The sequence below is a fragment of the Venustampulla echinocandica genome (assembly GCF_003357145.1).
Source record: "Venustampulla echinocandica strain BP 5553 chromosome Unknown scaffold_4, whole genome shotgun sequence".
Taxonomy (NCBI): domain Eukaryota; kingdom Fungi; phylum Ascomycota; class Leotiomycetes; order Helotiales; family Pleuroascaceae; genus Venustampulla; species Venustampulla echinocandica.
In genome coordinates, this window is record NW_022474209.1 from 264,611 (window position 1) to 279,425 (window position 14,815).

Sequence of the window (14,815 nt, forward strand, 5' to 3'; positions counted from 1 at the left end):
ACCGTATTTCCTTACTAGAGAGGAGCTTTGTGCTCAACTTGATTAATGAACTTGATTACAACTTTGACTTACTCACCTACTTCATCTTTGTGATCATTATAGTGATCACTGCATTACTTTGATACGCAATCGAAACCTTACGCACACCAGTTACCCTCTTGTAGAAGAGATAATCGGCAGACCGTTGCACTACCTTTGTTTGATATAAGTATTATAGTAAAGCTTATTCCTAGTATCGAGATAGTTTGGGTTCTAGCTTAACTAATTAAATTTTCTAATATAATATTTATTTATTATTATTAAAGCGACAAGATCAATCGGAAGTTAGGTAATCTCAAGTAGTTGTAAATAGAGCGAATAACTAATAGCTTTGGATAGTATTCGTAGTAGATATAACAGATGGAGAGGTAAGCATAATACAACCATCTAAACTTCGGCAGCCCGAACTCGAAGAAGTACAGTGGAGGAACTATTGAGAGCGGCGCATCGAGTCGCCCCTTACATTGCATCTTCTGAGGGATTAGGAGGCGAAATACTCCCGGTGAACCAAAGGCTGTGGCTTCCAGAAACCCGCGCCCTTGACGTCGAAATAATTTACGATGCTTCCTGTCCCTGGGTTTGCCAGTATCGTGATCACTTTCAGCCGGGGCACATTGAACTTTGTGCCTAGATCTCAGAGCCGAAATATAACGCATGGAACTGGAAGAACCGATATCAGATTTATTAAAGAGGGTGTAAGCTAAGGATAAGAGTACTGCACGAGGTAGGACATAAACGCAAGAACCGCCACAATGTTATTCTCCAAGAGGTTCAAATGTTATTGCTAATGTTCGATCCGCCTTTGGACTTTTAATGCGAGGCAATAACATTGGCGAGGCTATAACGACAGCCGTTTAATCGCTAAACCATGCCTTTGTAAGCTTAGTTAAATATAGAGGAAGGTATTGCAACTTACATGTATTCTCTAACATTCTCTAACGCCTTGACATCCCTTCTTCTCGCACTCCGATAGGAATTTTCTTCGATCGACGTCCTCACAATAATATTTCATGTTACCCCAGCAATAGCAGTCGTTCTTGCCCATGCTATCACAAACTTCTTTGGTGTACTTCCAGTTGAGATCGTTGCTTCCACAATGGCACCTGAAAGAGTTGTCTCCGCATGCAGCAACGACTGCTATTAAGGCCGATAACACAACGACAGCTTTCATGATGATAGTTAAGATGATACTGGAAGCGCTAAAAGAGGTTGATATATCTCGCTTTATAAAATGGGTAGGAAATGAGGGCTTCCACCCTTTATATACCTTTTTACTATTATGAAATGTCTTGTCTTTACCATTCTAACTGCCCGGGCTGGGGAGGGTATGGTAGTAGTTAGGTCTTGGAGTAGGCGGAAAAGCAGTACCGAAATTAACAGCAGTACAGCGAGACCCGGCACAGCGAGACACGGCATAGTGAGGCATGGCACAGCGAGACAACGGGACTATGGCAATGATGCACTGGGTTAGTTTCTCACATTGACCCACCATCATCAGGCGTAAATGTAGTCCTATGTTAGCTATCTATCTACCTGTCTACCTATAGATGTCTTGTCTTATAGTAATTATCCAGCTATTATTTAGAAGTCGGAAGAGTACTTTTGGAACTCTTCTGACCTCACCTTACAATATCTATATAGGTCTATTATCCATCGGGGATAACGGAACATTGACACTATTGTCTTACAGTGTCCTACAGACTGTCGACCACGTCAGATGAAATCAACACACAGCGGTTTCACCCGGAAATTCTAGTATTTCTGTCTGTCTAATAAGTCAAAAGTTTGGGCTCAAAAATGTTCTAGCTACAGCTTGTCTCTAAAGAAACGAGATCAGAGTCCGATATTTGTCGGTATGTCGCTCAGCGAAAGGCCGAGTTAAAACCGGCGATACGGGTCTCAGTACAGCGCAGGGTACGGCAGCCACAGTCTTGCTACGTGAAGAGATTGGTGATGTCTCAGGGGTTCAGCAGCAACGGCAACACCAGATCAACACGAAATTTCCCATTATAAGTCCCTACAGTGGATTGTGCAAATCTTCCTGAGATTCCCTGCCAACATCACACAACACCTCTTGCACGTTTCCGCGCTGTTCAGGGCAAACCGTCGTTCGGCAAAGACGAATTAGGATGGGTAATTTTTCCAAGCAGTTGGCTGACTCTATTGGGTAACCGGCCGGACTATGAGCAGGTTTCACAACCGTAGTTTTCTTAGCTGATTTTCCAAATCTACCACCGCCTGTTGCTGTCTCAGAAGTTATGTCGAAAAGTTTCGCCGATTATGTTACATTGCAAAGTGCCACTGGCCGGCATGTAATAATGGCCCGAGTACTAAGGGTGCAGCCGAATCAAAAATGCATTTTGTGAATTGTAATACTAGCGCAGTCCGCTGAGCTCTTAAAATAAGGCGTGACTAACCAACCTCTCATCGCGGCTATTATTACATGCCGGCCAGTGGCATTTTGTAGTGTAACATAGTCGGTGAGACTTTTCAACATAACTGCCGAGACAATAACGGCCGGTGATGGATTTGGGAAGATCAGCTAAGAAAACTATGCTCGAGAGCTGCTGAAGGAACAGGGTCGATAAATGCTGAGACAACAATGGTCGACTTTGTCTCGGGCCTCAGTCTACCTGCAAACAGTAAGCTGAGGCAAAACAGCACATAACTGAATGAATTCACTAGTTATAATACCAGTATACTTCCCGTTGGATTTTTACTCTTCAACAGCACTCTTCAACCTACCTTCAAAACAACCTTACCCAAAAATGCTTTTTTCCAAGGTTCTCCCACTTTCTGTCTTTGCTTCCTTAGCTGCTGCTCAAGGCCCACATATTCTGGTAAGACCCTGTATAGCTTCTCACAGAAAGAAATAAAGACAGCTAATAGTGATTTAATGCAGGCGACATTTTCAACCCATAGTGGGGAAATATTCGATGTCAAGACGCATATCTGCATCAATTTTCAGCAATGGCAGTAAGCCTACATCAATCCAAATATCTACAAAGCTCTAAGATACTGACAAATAATAGGCCAATCTACAATACTCTACAGGTGACTGATCCCTTTGAATGCGAATTATATTAGTGCGTCGCGACTCCTATGCTATAGACATTTGTAGTAACTTGCTAATATCGTATAGTGGTCGAGGCTGCAATGATGAAGTTGATAGATTCTATCCGGGAGACTACGAAATTACTCATGTGTATTTCAAGTCAGTTCGTTGCCATCTCTTGGATGATTAAATGGCGATAATAGAGGAATTGCGCTGAGGCTACAGTGTCTACGTGCCTAGCCAAAGGATAGCGACAGGGGTATTTGACGCGTCAAAGGTGGCTTATGTTGGCTAGTTTGACTAAATACGGATCCTGAAATTTTGTTATTTGTTTGATAAGATCTAGGTGCTCAAACAACTCTTGGGACCAAAACTAGACTCGTCACGTGAAAGACAGTTTTAGTGCTAGATAAGTAATTTATGCTACTTTGTAGCGCTTGGCTTCTGCTTACTACTTCTTTAACTTCCTACAAACTTCCTCACTTCATTGTCGACTATCTTAGCTACATTGTTATCATATGTACCCCAGGCAAAACTACTATACTAGTTGATACAACCAACCGCGAATACGCCGCCTCCCGCGGTATCGTAATACGTAATATCGCTTCTACCCCGGTTCCACAGCGTACCCAGGGTATTCACCATCGGGAACATCTGCTCATTGAAAAGCCCATAGCTATCATCATGCTGCTCGCTACTCGACAGCAGCGCTGTATTTAGTCGGTGTCCCGAGATCAAAATCCAGGAGATCAATTTCATCACCGCAGCACCGCCACCGACGCCATTCGCACCAAGGGCTTCATCAGACTTGATAACATTGAAACCCCAAGCAAATCGACGTTGGCGACTCAGTAAAAACCGTTTCCGCCCAAGTACATCAGGTTGCCGCGTGACTTTGCGAAGCCGCTGAAGGCATCTGGGGTGTGGAGAGAGTGATATTCGGCGTGGCAGTTGAATAGACATGATAGAGTTAGCGTTATCTTTTAAAGTAAGTTGATTTAATCCTCAGGTGTTTCAACCCTTTGAATGAACGAGGGCTTTGTTCATCCGCACGTTGGCCAAGACATAGTGGGGTTGTGGCCCCTGTTTCTGGGGTATGGCTTACAGCAGGGACGAGCCGCCAGGGGTGCTTTAGGGCTGGAAAGAAGCCCCCCACTTTCGACCACGCCTTTATCTGCTACAAAGTTGGGTATCTCACACCTGTGTCGCGTATTTTCGTCATCCCATGGGTTATCAGTGGAGGCCGGGAATCTCACCCACTACACTACACTACACTACTAGCACAGCATCTGTCACAGCCTAAACGGGTCAAAGTTCCTGGGTGGGCACATGTGTTTTGTTTTGTCACGGGCAGCGTGCTGACCCAACTGTGCTGGCACGCGGGTGTTCTGGAGCGGGGGGCGTGCTACAAACCGCGGGCTGCCACAAATACTTCCCTAGCACAATTGGATCCAGCCCAGTCGTGTGCCAGCGATGGTGAACGCTACGGCTCGTCCACAAGTTCATTGTATCCGTGTCGTTCCTTGGCTTCGTTGTTGGTCCGTCGATTTAAAGGCAAACCAATGAAGGGAAGTTTCGAAAGTTACAATATTGTTGTGGTTGGCGGGGCCGGTGTTGGCAAAGCAACATTCATCCACCAGGTATGTATTGTAGTGTTCAGTCTACACTGCTCCTGCTGCTTAAACTGTAGTGGGATAATCACACCTGCGTCACCACTCCAATACTAAATGCCGATTAGTTTGAACTGAATAGTTTTATTGAGCATATTGAGCCGACCGCCTGCAGCGAAAAAGTCAGGAAACAAGTCATTGTAGACGACCGAGCCTGTTTAATACAATCGTTAGACCCCATCTCGACGACGGATGCCGCTGACCGGGAATGGGCAAAGAAGTATTGGAAGCAGCAAGTTCTCGAGGCCGATGCCGCAATCCTAATGTATTCTGTCACATCACGCGAGACCCTCATGCAGGTTGCCAGGCTTCACAGCGCGATATTGGACGTCCTGGCCGCAGCTTCTAATCTAGGCGGAGGACATAAGTATGCGAGCATCTTGCCACAGAGCCCACACAGAATAACGATCCCCATTTGCCTAGTGGGGAATAAAATAGACCAACATGCAGCGCGAGAGATCTCCTACGCTGAGGGCGTCCAGCTCGCAAAGAGCCTCGGATGCTGTTTCTTTGAGGCGTCCGCGAAGAGGGAGCATACGGTCAGGAAGGTCTATGATAGTCTCATCCGCGCTATTCGTCGGGGGGATGAAGTCGGGCAACAATGTCTAGGAAGCGGCACAGGCCAAGATGCATTGCGAGAAGCCTCTGCTGTGGATGGGGGTGGGGTGTTAGGTTGCTTTGTGCGATTATATAGGTTTGTTAAACGGTGATGTGTTTTGTGGGCAAATATAGCATGAGCTTTGTATAGAATACGCCATTGAAGATGTTTTGCTTATTTAAGTACAAATTCTGTGTCGTGAGATTGTACTTTTCAATCTAAGAGTTTAAGGGGCAGTGAATGATAGTACGTGCTTCTTCATTCGCTGATCTGTATGTGGGAGATTCTAAATAGCACCATCATACACTCACCCCGAAGAAGTCCTTGCTACCCCCTCGTCCTGACTGTTCTGTCCTACTCACTCAAATCTTCGACCCATCCAGCGTCTTCAGCTTCTTCTAGAAGTTCTTAATCATCTGCCGAATTGACAGGTCCAGCATTACATCCTCCGAGCCACCTGGGATCCTCACACCAGGAATCTCCCAATAAATACCTACAAAAATAGGCTAAATAAAATAGCTTGAATTATTATAAGAAAGAGAATATTAAAGAAAGAAACAGAATATTAAAAAAAAAAGGGGAATTACTCTTTAATAAAGAACCTTAAAAAACCGACTAAAAACAGCAAAGCCAATAAAGGCGTCTCCAGACTTGCACTCGTCTATCTTAGGCTCGTAGGCATAGGGCTAGACTAGAAAACCCTCGAACATCGATACCTCTACTCCGGGTAGTCGTATAATTCTTGTGCCGGATTCAACGAAGCCCGAAGAGCACATCCTTCTTAGGGGCTTTGAGTACTGGACCAAAAGATCCTGTGGAATTTGAAAAGCTTCTTTTGTTGAGCCCACAAGAACAGTCATACGGTCGCTTTATAATGCTCTAGTCTAGCCAGAAATAGAACTAACTATCTCAGGAATAAACTAGCCTTATATATAAGCGCTTTCGCATATCATCGGGGGTGGTAACAGGTGGGATAGGCGGACGTTCAGCATACTTTTCTGCCTTCTTTTCCTTTTCCCCCATCTTTCAAAATTACTATAGCAGATAGTGTACTGTATGGGCAGCGTAAAAGAGAAGGAGGATTCGATAGATGTTCATGAATTTTGCATTAGTGAGAGTGATTTAGGGATTAGTGCAACGAGTGTATCATAGGCTGTACCTCCGTATACTATCATTACACAAGTATGACCTCAGACTGGACCGCTTCTTCGACCTTAAAAAAGCCCTCCCACTCCGTATGAGAACAGCAACCTAAGCGAGAGAAGGAATTCTCCACACTACTTAAATGGTCTTGCTTTAAAAGAAGAAATCCCTTCTCGATCCGAAAACACACTGTATTCTGTAGGTCCGGCATAGGCATCCTGTCTATCTTTATAATAGCCCACTGTCTTTTCCCCGCAGACACCATGACAGTGCCTTTTACCGCATCCACGGAATACGTGAGTCGAGAGAGGAAAAGACTCGGGTAGATTTCTTTGTTACCATCTTCTACTGCCTCCGGCCAGGGGATCTGCTCGACGCCGGGGAGTAACAGTGGTCTAGTGACGTTCTTGAGAGTTATTGAAGCACTCTTGATAGGTCCTATCGGGTCGGTACCATGTAGGACAACTTTCATCCGTACTGGAGGATCAGGTGTCCGTGAATATACCTCTGGGAATTTGATTTGCATGCCGGGTGGAATCGATGCCCAAGACCATGAAGGCGCGATATACTGCTCCGTCGATAAACAATCAGTTTGCTGTATAGGTTTAGTAACAGTCCATAGAAGGCTTGGTGGCAGACTCTTTAGCCAATGCCCTGCTACATATCTATCCGTCAAGTCCGACTGAGCATGACGGGAGGCAACTCCAGAGAGTGCCGTCAGTCGGTCCTCGGCCTTTGTCAGATCTCGAGCGGCGTAATCTTCTACTATGGTCTTCCAAGTAGGGTCCGATCGCCAAGTTTCCTTTCTAGAAGGGTCGTTTTCTGAATCTTGTTCCGTCCAGCATGCCCAGAAGATACCTTGATTGGACCTGAGAGTACTCGATGTTAATTGAAGCCCATAAAAGAAGCGGAATATCGCACTTACAGTCTGGCCCCAGCTTCTTAAGGCCACGAGCTTAACAAATTGCGCGAGAAGAAATGTGAGGTGGTCAGAATGCTACATACCAATACAGCACCCTCGGAGAGAGCAACTCCTCTTGAAAAGTCCAACCACGACTCATCAAAGGACAGCCAGCACGGATCTGCTTGATTGTCTTTCCCGGAAGCGATATCTTATAACCAAGAAGCGAGCAGCGCCTGGTCTTCATCCCTTCCGACTCGCGAGCGACGAGAAAGTTCGTCTCCGAGCTATCGCTCGAGCAGATTGACACCGTCACAAGAGCATTCCCATATACCTTGTGCATCCTGACAGATTCTCTCGCGAAGTCTTTGCCGCCGTCACCTGCCTGGATGATGCACAAAGCATCGATCCACAGATATCTGATTTCGAGCTGTCTCGTGAGCACGATGGCATCGTGCAAAGTGCCCCCAAACCTCGCTAGATCAACACCATTCCTATATTCGTCAATGCTATCCATTGTCGTTTTGTTGTTTTCGAACTTGCCCCAACAGTAACTCAGAGCTGCGTAGGGCTCTAAGCGGTTGGTGGGAGAGGTGACCAGTTTGACCCGAGACGATGAGTGGATTCCGAGATCGAGCAATCGCGCTGGATTGTTCCCATAATGCTCTATTTCCATTCGTTCCGTGCACCTATGATGGTGTTCGGTGCATCGGTGAATCCATTGCTTGGCGAGTGTGAATACAGCTTTGTCTCTTGCATTTAAGGCTATTTGCCGGACATTGGGAGTGCGGCCCAGAAAAATCCGAGCTACCAATTCCAGTCGAGGTTGTTCTGTGACTTTAACATCGATATGGAATCGTGGGTCCCAGCGGAGTGTATTATTTTCGTTCAAAGGAGTTGGACGGCTTAATTCAACGGGAGCTTTGCATTTGTCGAGTTGCGTGAGGCTCTCCTTGGATAAACACCCTTGGAGGAGAGCTTTTCGCAAGACGATACACAAAGCACATCCTTTCCGAGCACACTTTTGCAGGTCCGTGAAATTGTCATGGACCTTGAAGTACCAGTCTGGGGTTTTGTGGACGTTCTCCGGAGACCTCGATGTCAAGTAAATGTTACATTCCCTCTCGAACTTCGCACAGACGTTGCAAATAACCTCGAGTCGTGGGTTAAGACTGAGCTTTGAATGATTCATTTCGTAAGATATAACGTCGATACCGACAACGCAATAAAATCCGAGCTGAATGTTGCCGCGGAGAAGACATCAACAATGTATCTTTGTGCAAGGCGAACTAATAAAGCCTTCTCTATAGGGCCACCTGGAAAGTCGCAACATGAGCAGATCCAAGCTATGATAGCGTTTCGACTATAGCCCTATACGATTGTAATCTCTACTTCATGTAGCTGATCGAATAATGGTAACGTTATATTGGAAAAGATTCCAACTCTTTTATATGAATCTTCAACTGTCGGTACAAGCAACAGTCCGCTCACAATCCCATCGCGGTTCGTCATAAGTGGCATACCCCAAACCTCTGTAGGAAGGTCAAGGCCGTCGTAATTATCGAGATGGAAGCCTTCCGTCGTTAAAAGGGTTCTTTGATCCTTAGATGCCCGCTCGCCTTCATCTACCCATGCCAGTCTCAGAACCATTTTATCATGGATGCTCTCCTGCGGAGACCTTTGTAAACACGCTCGTCGCAATTGACCTCTCAATTCAATTGAAGCTGAGAAAATTTCACCAAAGGGCGATGTGTTGACCCTCAGATTCATCGAGACTCGAACAATGCTGCATATCTCAATATCGATTTCAGCTAGTCGTGATGCCACTATGTTCATGTGCACTCCACCGTCGCGCGAAGCCCAGGACCACGATGGAGCGCGGTACGCGAGCGGTTGTGGAGGATTGGTATAGCTGGACCACAGAAGCTGCGAGAGTAGAGATTTCCCCCAAATCCCGGCGTAATAGTGCGGACCTAGCATTGGTGCAAAGTCTTGTGCGACTGCAGCGATACCGTTTAATTTGTCGCTCAAAAGAGCCATGGAACGTCTAGAGTAGTTTTGGACAATTTCCGCCCAGCACTCGAGGTTGCTCTGGAAGGGGTATAATGCTCCATACTTCATATCTTGTATGGATTTCTCTAGCCATCTGGTGAGGTGCAATGATCCGCCCAAATTTTGCACTCCTCGTGAACATCGCCACTGAAGAGTGTGTGAAGCAAAGTAGAGGGATCGAGTTGATAAGATTTGCTCCTGTAAGGTCCAACCGCGGTCTACATATGCCAATAGAGCAAGTTAGTGAGTGTTTCGCATTTTGACTTGTATAACGGATCACTGACCATTTATAGGCTCGAGGGACTCTTCGTGGTGTATCTCCTCCATGGCTGAGAACGAGACGGTTCCAAATAAGTTTGATGATACCCTGAACGGGATGGTATAAGCGGTCCACAGTTGATGGCATGGTTGAAGAAAGCCATTTGTCACATCGTTAGACCGAGCGACGACTATAGTAATAAGAGCATTTTTATAAATCCATTGCATAGTAGCCATTTCGTGTTGCTTGTCGGTATCCGAGTCTTGGATAATACATAGCGCATCGATCCACAGGTAGGGAATTCCGAGGTCTTTTACAACCTTGATCGCTTCTCGAAGGGTTTGGGGCAGAGCTAAAACATCCAGACGACTTGTATACTTATCCAGGTTCGAGTTTTGAAGATGTCCGTATGGCCTTTTTCCCCAGCAGTATGACAGAGCTGCATATTGACCTTGGCAGCCATTCGTGACCAGTATTCGTGGAGAATCCGGGGAAGCAGCAGGTGAGATTTCTATTACCCGTGTTGGTAAGACCACATCATTGTCCAAGGGACAGCAGTCATGAAGGCGACATTCTGCGAGCCAGGTTCTCATCTCTTGCACAGCTGCGGGCGTGTCTAGTATGGCCTGACGGGGTCGTGCCGTGACAAGCGACGCTGTGATGGTACTATGACTAGTGAAAGCAAACAGATGACGACAGGCCGAGTCCGACGCAAGGTTTCTGTGACGTAGAGAGAGTCGATAGCTATTGTGGCCTGTTGGCGTGGGTTCGTACAAAGAATCTCGACTTAGGCTAATAGTACAACCGTCGTCTGGGTCTATAAATCCTTCGATTGTGGCGTGGTCTAACATGTATGCTTTTTGAATACATTTACACCAATTGCATCCCTTATCCGCTGACTCGTTAATGTGACGTACGGTCTTCTGGCAGTAGACGACATCGCGGTCGAGGTCTATCTCTTCCTCCTTGGCAGTACATACGCGAAGGAAGTCGCTAGTGTTGAAAAAGCTGTTTCAGCAATCATGGCAGACCAAAAGCGAAGGGTATCTCTCAAAGAGGTCTATCACATCTCGTTCCGTTGTAAGCCATAACTTGCCAATAAAATCTACACACCGTCAATGAAGTGCCCTGTCAATGAATGTATAGATGGTGTAGTAACGATGGAGTAAGTCAGGCTTGGGAGGAAGCACAAGCAGAAGATGCTATTCAGAAACTATGTTGTTAGAATGTTCTAACATTATCTCGTCAATCCTCAGGCAGAAGTCCTTTCCTCTCATGTGAAAACGATATTCAGCGGGCGATGTCAGCAAATCCCGACGTGGAATTATAAATTCACGTGCAAAATCTCCGGATACATTTTCACGTGACATTTATATAATGCGTAATAAAATACGACTAGCGTGGCTGTGAATACAATATTAGGTTATGGCGATAAATCCTTCCTCGCTTATTAAGACGCGGCATTTTGTGCAACTCCTGCCTTTGTCCGGATAAACCCGGCAGGTAGGTCTCCTTATGCTTTGTGTCTTCAAAATTTGGAGCTGCATTTAAATATAACAGAAGCTCTATATCACAACCCCGAATTCCGTGGACAAGTAAATAACGTCCATCCCTGCGTGCCGAAAAACCCTGTGTGCCGAAAAAACTTTATGGTTTGGGGGTCCTAAATCTCCACCACGTAAATATAGAAAGTTATATTTAGTTTGCTATTGTTCTTTAGCTATTTCTCTACAAGGGCTTGACCTGTAGTCGGAATATCATTACAGTTTGGCTATACTGTCGAAAAATTGTTAAAAGCGTTAAAAGCTGCAATAGCTATTACCCCCTACTCTGTTATGACTATCGACCTATCCCCGGATTTCGGGGCCGTGGTATAGAGCTTTTATCAAGTGCAAATATAACTTTAAGGATTGAAGAAATGGAGTATAAAGAAACCTGCCAGCCGGATTTATCCGGACAAAAGTGGGACGTACACAAAATGTTAAGCATCTTAATAAGCCAGGAAGATCGCTCTTACCTCATATTATATTCATAGCCACGCCAGTCGTATTTTATAAGACGTATTTTATATGTCACGTAAAAGTGTGGCGCAGTGTGGCTTTCTTTTTAGAAGTTTCCATAGGCAGCCACGTGTCTAGTTTTGCACAGAATTGCTACTTAGTCGTTCCAATCCCTATCCCCCGTCTCTATATAAGGTACGGAGGTACTGCCTTATGAGCAACCGCGCCAGTAAAGCCCTTTCAGAGGCCTCCCTACTGGGAGAGCCTCGAACATACAATGCTACATCAAATCGAACCGGCTGGTGTAACGAACCCTGGACAAATACCGAAGCATATCGGCCGGCATTGAACCGACTAAATGCACCGACCTGCTTGCCCTATTAAACTCTCTGGCATGGAAGAGATCCGCAAGAGCTGTGACCACCACTTGATCGCCTACTACGTCTTTCAAAGGTACGTACTCTACAGTCCATCTCACATTCTTGAATGAGTGTACGTTAACCTCTCCGCTGGATGTTTTGAGACGTTTCCTTGCATCATGGTTGAAGTCGGATTTCCGCTTTCCTGGTCTTACTTTGTTACTGTGCTGGCTGATACTGTCTGAGAGATCTTGAAAAATCCTTCGCTTCTTGCTCGACTTATCGAAAAAAACTTTACATTCACAGCTGCATCGAATTTCAATTTAAACCTCTCTCTAACTTCACTGAGCATGGAACGAACTTACCAGATCTGGCCACCTCCTGGGGCGGCGGTTGTTCGATTGGATTTACACCGTGACATAGGGCATTCCTGGTCAGACAGCCCCGTTCTCCCGACAAGGATAGCCATAGTGATACTAGTTCCTGGCAATAGTCTTACTTGGGCAGAAATGACTTGGCTGCTGTCCCTGGCGTAAAACAGTTCGTAATTTCCCAGGTTGACATCCAACGAGCCAGGACCTTCTAGAAATCTATGCTTAATAATGGTGTCAAGCAAGCCGTAGTCGTATTCCGAAGGGACAGGAAATTTGAATCCCAGGGCATCCTCTACGATCAGAGGTGCTTGAAAGTAAGTCCATCTCATATCTCCAGGATCGATGGCGCTTTTAATCTCAAGGACAACTTTGTATATTTGCTGAGTAGAAATACTAATTCAAGTAAGAGTCAGCCAGTTGTGCAATAATAGAGACGATGATGCAACATAGACACAAGAACCTACCACACTTTCGATACTATACCAGCAAGCGACTTTAAAGATGTTATGACCTCGCCGCTGACCGTCTGAAAAAGCTTCCCTAACATAGAGTTGGCTACCGCCACAGCCTGAGCCTGAGCTTGAGCGCTACTATGGATCCGCTCGATAACCTTTTGAGTATTTTCAAGCCTATCCCGTATTTGCAGCTGGTCCCTCTCACTCCTCTCAGACGCAATATCCATCCTCTCTAATCCATGCTCAGCTAGCAAAATATTGATCGTCCCAACATGAATATTCAAATAGATCTGAAGCTTCCTTGTCTCGTCTTTTTGCGTGTATGCCCATTTCAATTTGTCTGCGGCGCTCCTGATCGTCCCTGCCTTGCTCCATACACCAAGTGCACTGTCATATTTCTTGATCTTGTTGAGGAATTGTTCAAGTGGCCTTCTGCAGCTCAGAGCTGCGTATTTGATCGAGGCGATGCTCGTAGAACATGCGTCGCCAGACTGAAGCTTGTCTAGGTGGGAGAGGGCATGTTCGAGTCCCTCGAGCTCACGAAGAATCTCTTGGTATTCGGATTTCGAACCACCTGCTTCTCGAAGACTGCTGGCGATATCTGCGATTAGTGACCCCAATGCAATGAAGTCGCCGACTGAGAATCCAAAAGACATGGCTATTATATATAAGTCTGGGAAACGAGGCTGCGGGGTAAATACGAGTAAAGGCGGCGTTATGATTTCTTAAGCCGGCGGTAGGTCACCTGGTGAGGCTGTGCAGAACCTCAAAGTCCACGATCTTCACCAGTGCTCCCGCGATGCACATTATAACTTCAACTGAGATTCCCTTCTAACCGCCCGACCTCACAGGAACTGATAGAATTCTGTGGAGAATCCATATACCATATATACTTGGCTCTGGCGCATAGCGTACGATTCCGGGATGTTGTGACGGAATATATATCTTGGACAAGTCGGAACCGTTCAGTGGCTATTCTGTGCACTCCTTTCTCGTCTCCAGCTACTAAGAATCTTGCGAGATCCAAGGCGGCCATGGGCTTTTCGTCGCGCCCCTGGGCCTGGGTACTATGGCTGTTGCCACATGTACTCCTCTGGTTGATTTCGGTTGTCTTGACGGCTCTCTGTGGCATCTCTATCATCCCATCAGCCGCAGTCAACGAGGCAGATCTTACATTGTCTGTTTACTGTTGGACATTGAGGATCGTAAGTCTACACCGAAGTAATTTTCAGCAGTAATCAATGAAGTTGATCTTGTAACTTATGATCGCAACTAGTCCATCAGTACCTTGGTTGTGTATTGTTTATTCTTAACACTCTTCATCAAATGGATGCGTCTAAACGGTAATATCGGAGGCCGCAAATTGATCAATCACCCCCGCTACAATCAACTCGTCCCAGGAATGGCATTTCTGAGTTCCATTGTGGACGCGGCCGTCTTCGCCTTCGGGCTTTGGATAACGATCTGCGCGCCACAAACAGTATCTTTTGACAGACTTGAGCCCTCTCAAAATGAGCAGGAGGTGAGGAATCAACACCATTGGATCAAAATATACCATCCATATCGGGTGACACTGTATATATACGTGTAAGAAGAACTGGACTTTGATATTACAAGCTGGAGTCTGACTAAACTTTTATTGGTTTGGAATAGATCGTTTGCTGGGTTTGCATTACTGTCGGATATCTTCTGGATTCGGAATATTATATGTTACCGAGAAGGAGAACGGACTCTGAGGGATGTCGAGATGCCGGACCAGCTAAGCAGGCCGAATGATGGAAGTGCTGTGAAGGACATCTATAGACGGCGAGCTTAAGGGCGGATGGTAAGGATTGTTTGCCCTGATAGGTTTGCTTATAGAGGTTTTAGTACCGCTTTCCCCTACGCTGCGATGAGCGACGGGATTTTGG

The 14,815-nt window shown here is 45.9% G+C and overlaps 4 protein-coding genes across 4 annotated transcripts; 2 read left to right on the top strand and 2 right to left on the bottom strand.

The window, feature by feature from the left end:
• Positions 1-2,807: 2,807 nt before the first annotated feature.
• BP5553_06377 (Uncharacterized protein) lies at positions 2,808-3,284 on the top strand (the record flags this gene model as incomplete). Its single annotated transcript, XM_032015000.1, has 4 exons — positions 2,808-2,879; positions 2,942-3,015; positions 3,072-3,125; positions 3,182-3,284. The coding sequence occupies 4 exons, from the start codon at positions 2,808-2,810 to the stop codon at positions 3,282-3,284; spliced, it is 303 nt and encodes a 100-aa protein (XP_031868421.1).
• A 1,372-nt stretch (positions 3,285-4,656) lies between these two features.
• BP5553_06378 (uncharacterized protein) lies at positions 4,657-5,474 on the top strand (the record flags this gene model as incomplete). Its single annotated transcript, XM_032015001.1, has 2 exons — positions 4,657-4,734; positions 4,833-5,474. 2 exons carry the CDS (start codon positions 4,657-4,659, stop codon positions 5,472-5,474), a joined length of 720 nt encoding a protein of 239 aa, XP_031868422.1.
• A 1,062-nt stretch (positions 5,475-6,536) lies between these two features.
• BP5553_06379 (uncharacterized protein) lies at positions 6,537-8,598 on the bottom strand (the record flags this gene model as incomplete). Its single annotated transcript, XM_032015002.1, has 2 exons — positions 6,537-7,374; positions 7,511-8,598. The coding sequence occupies 2 exons, from the start codon at positions 8,596-8,598 to the stop codon at positions 6,537-6,539; spliced, it is 1,926 nt and encodes a 641-aa protein (XP_031868423.1).
• Positions 8,599-8,777: 179 nt separating this feature from the next.
• On the bottom strand, positions 8,778-13,561 carry BP5553_06380 (uncharacterized protein; the record flags this gene model as incomplete). Its single annotated transcript, XM_032015003.1, has 5 exons — positions 8,778-9,676; positions 9,743-10,725; positions 12,086-12,382; positions 12,442-12,843; positions 12,915-13,561. The coding sequence occupies 5 exons, from the start codon at positions 13,559-13,561 to the stop codon at positions 8,778-8,780; spliced, it is 3,228 nt and encodes a 1,075-aa protein (XP_031868424.1).
• Positions 13,562-14,815: the final 1,254 nt, after the last annotated feature.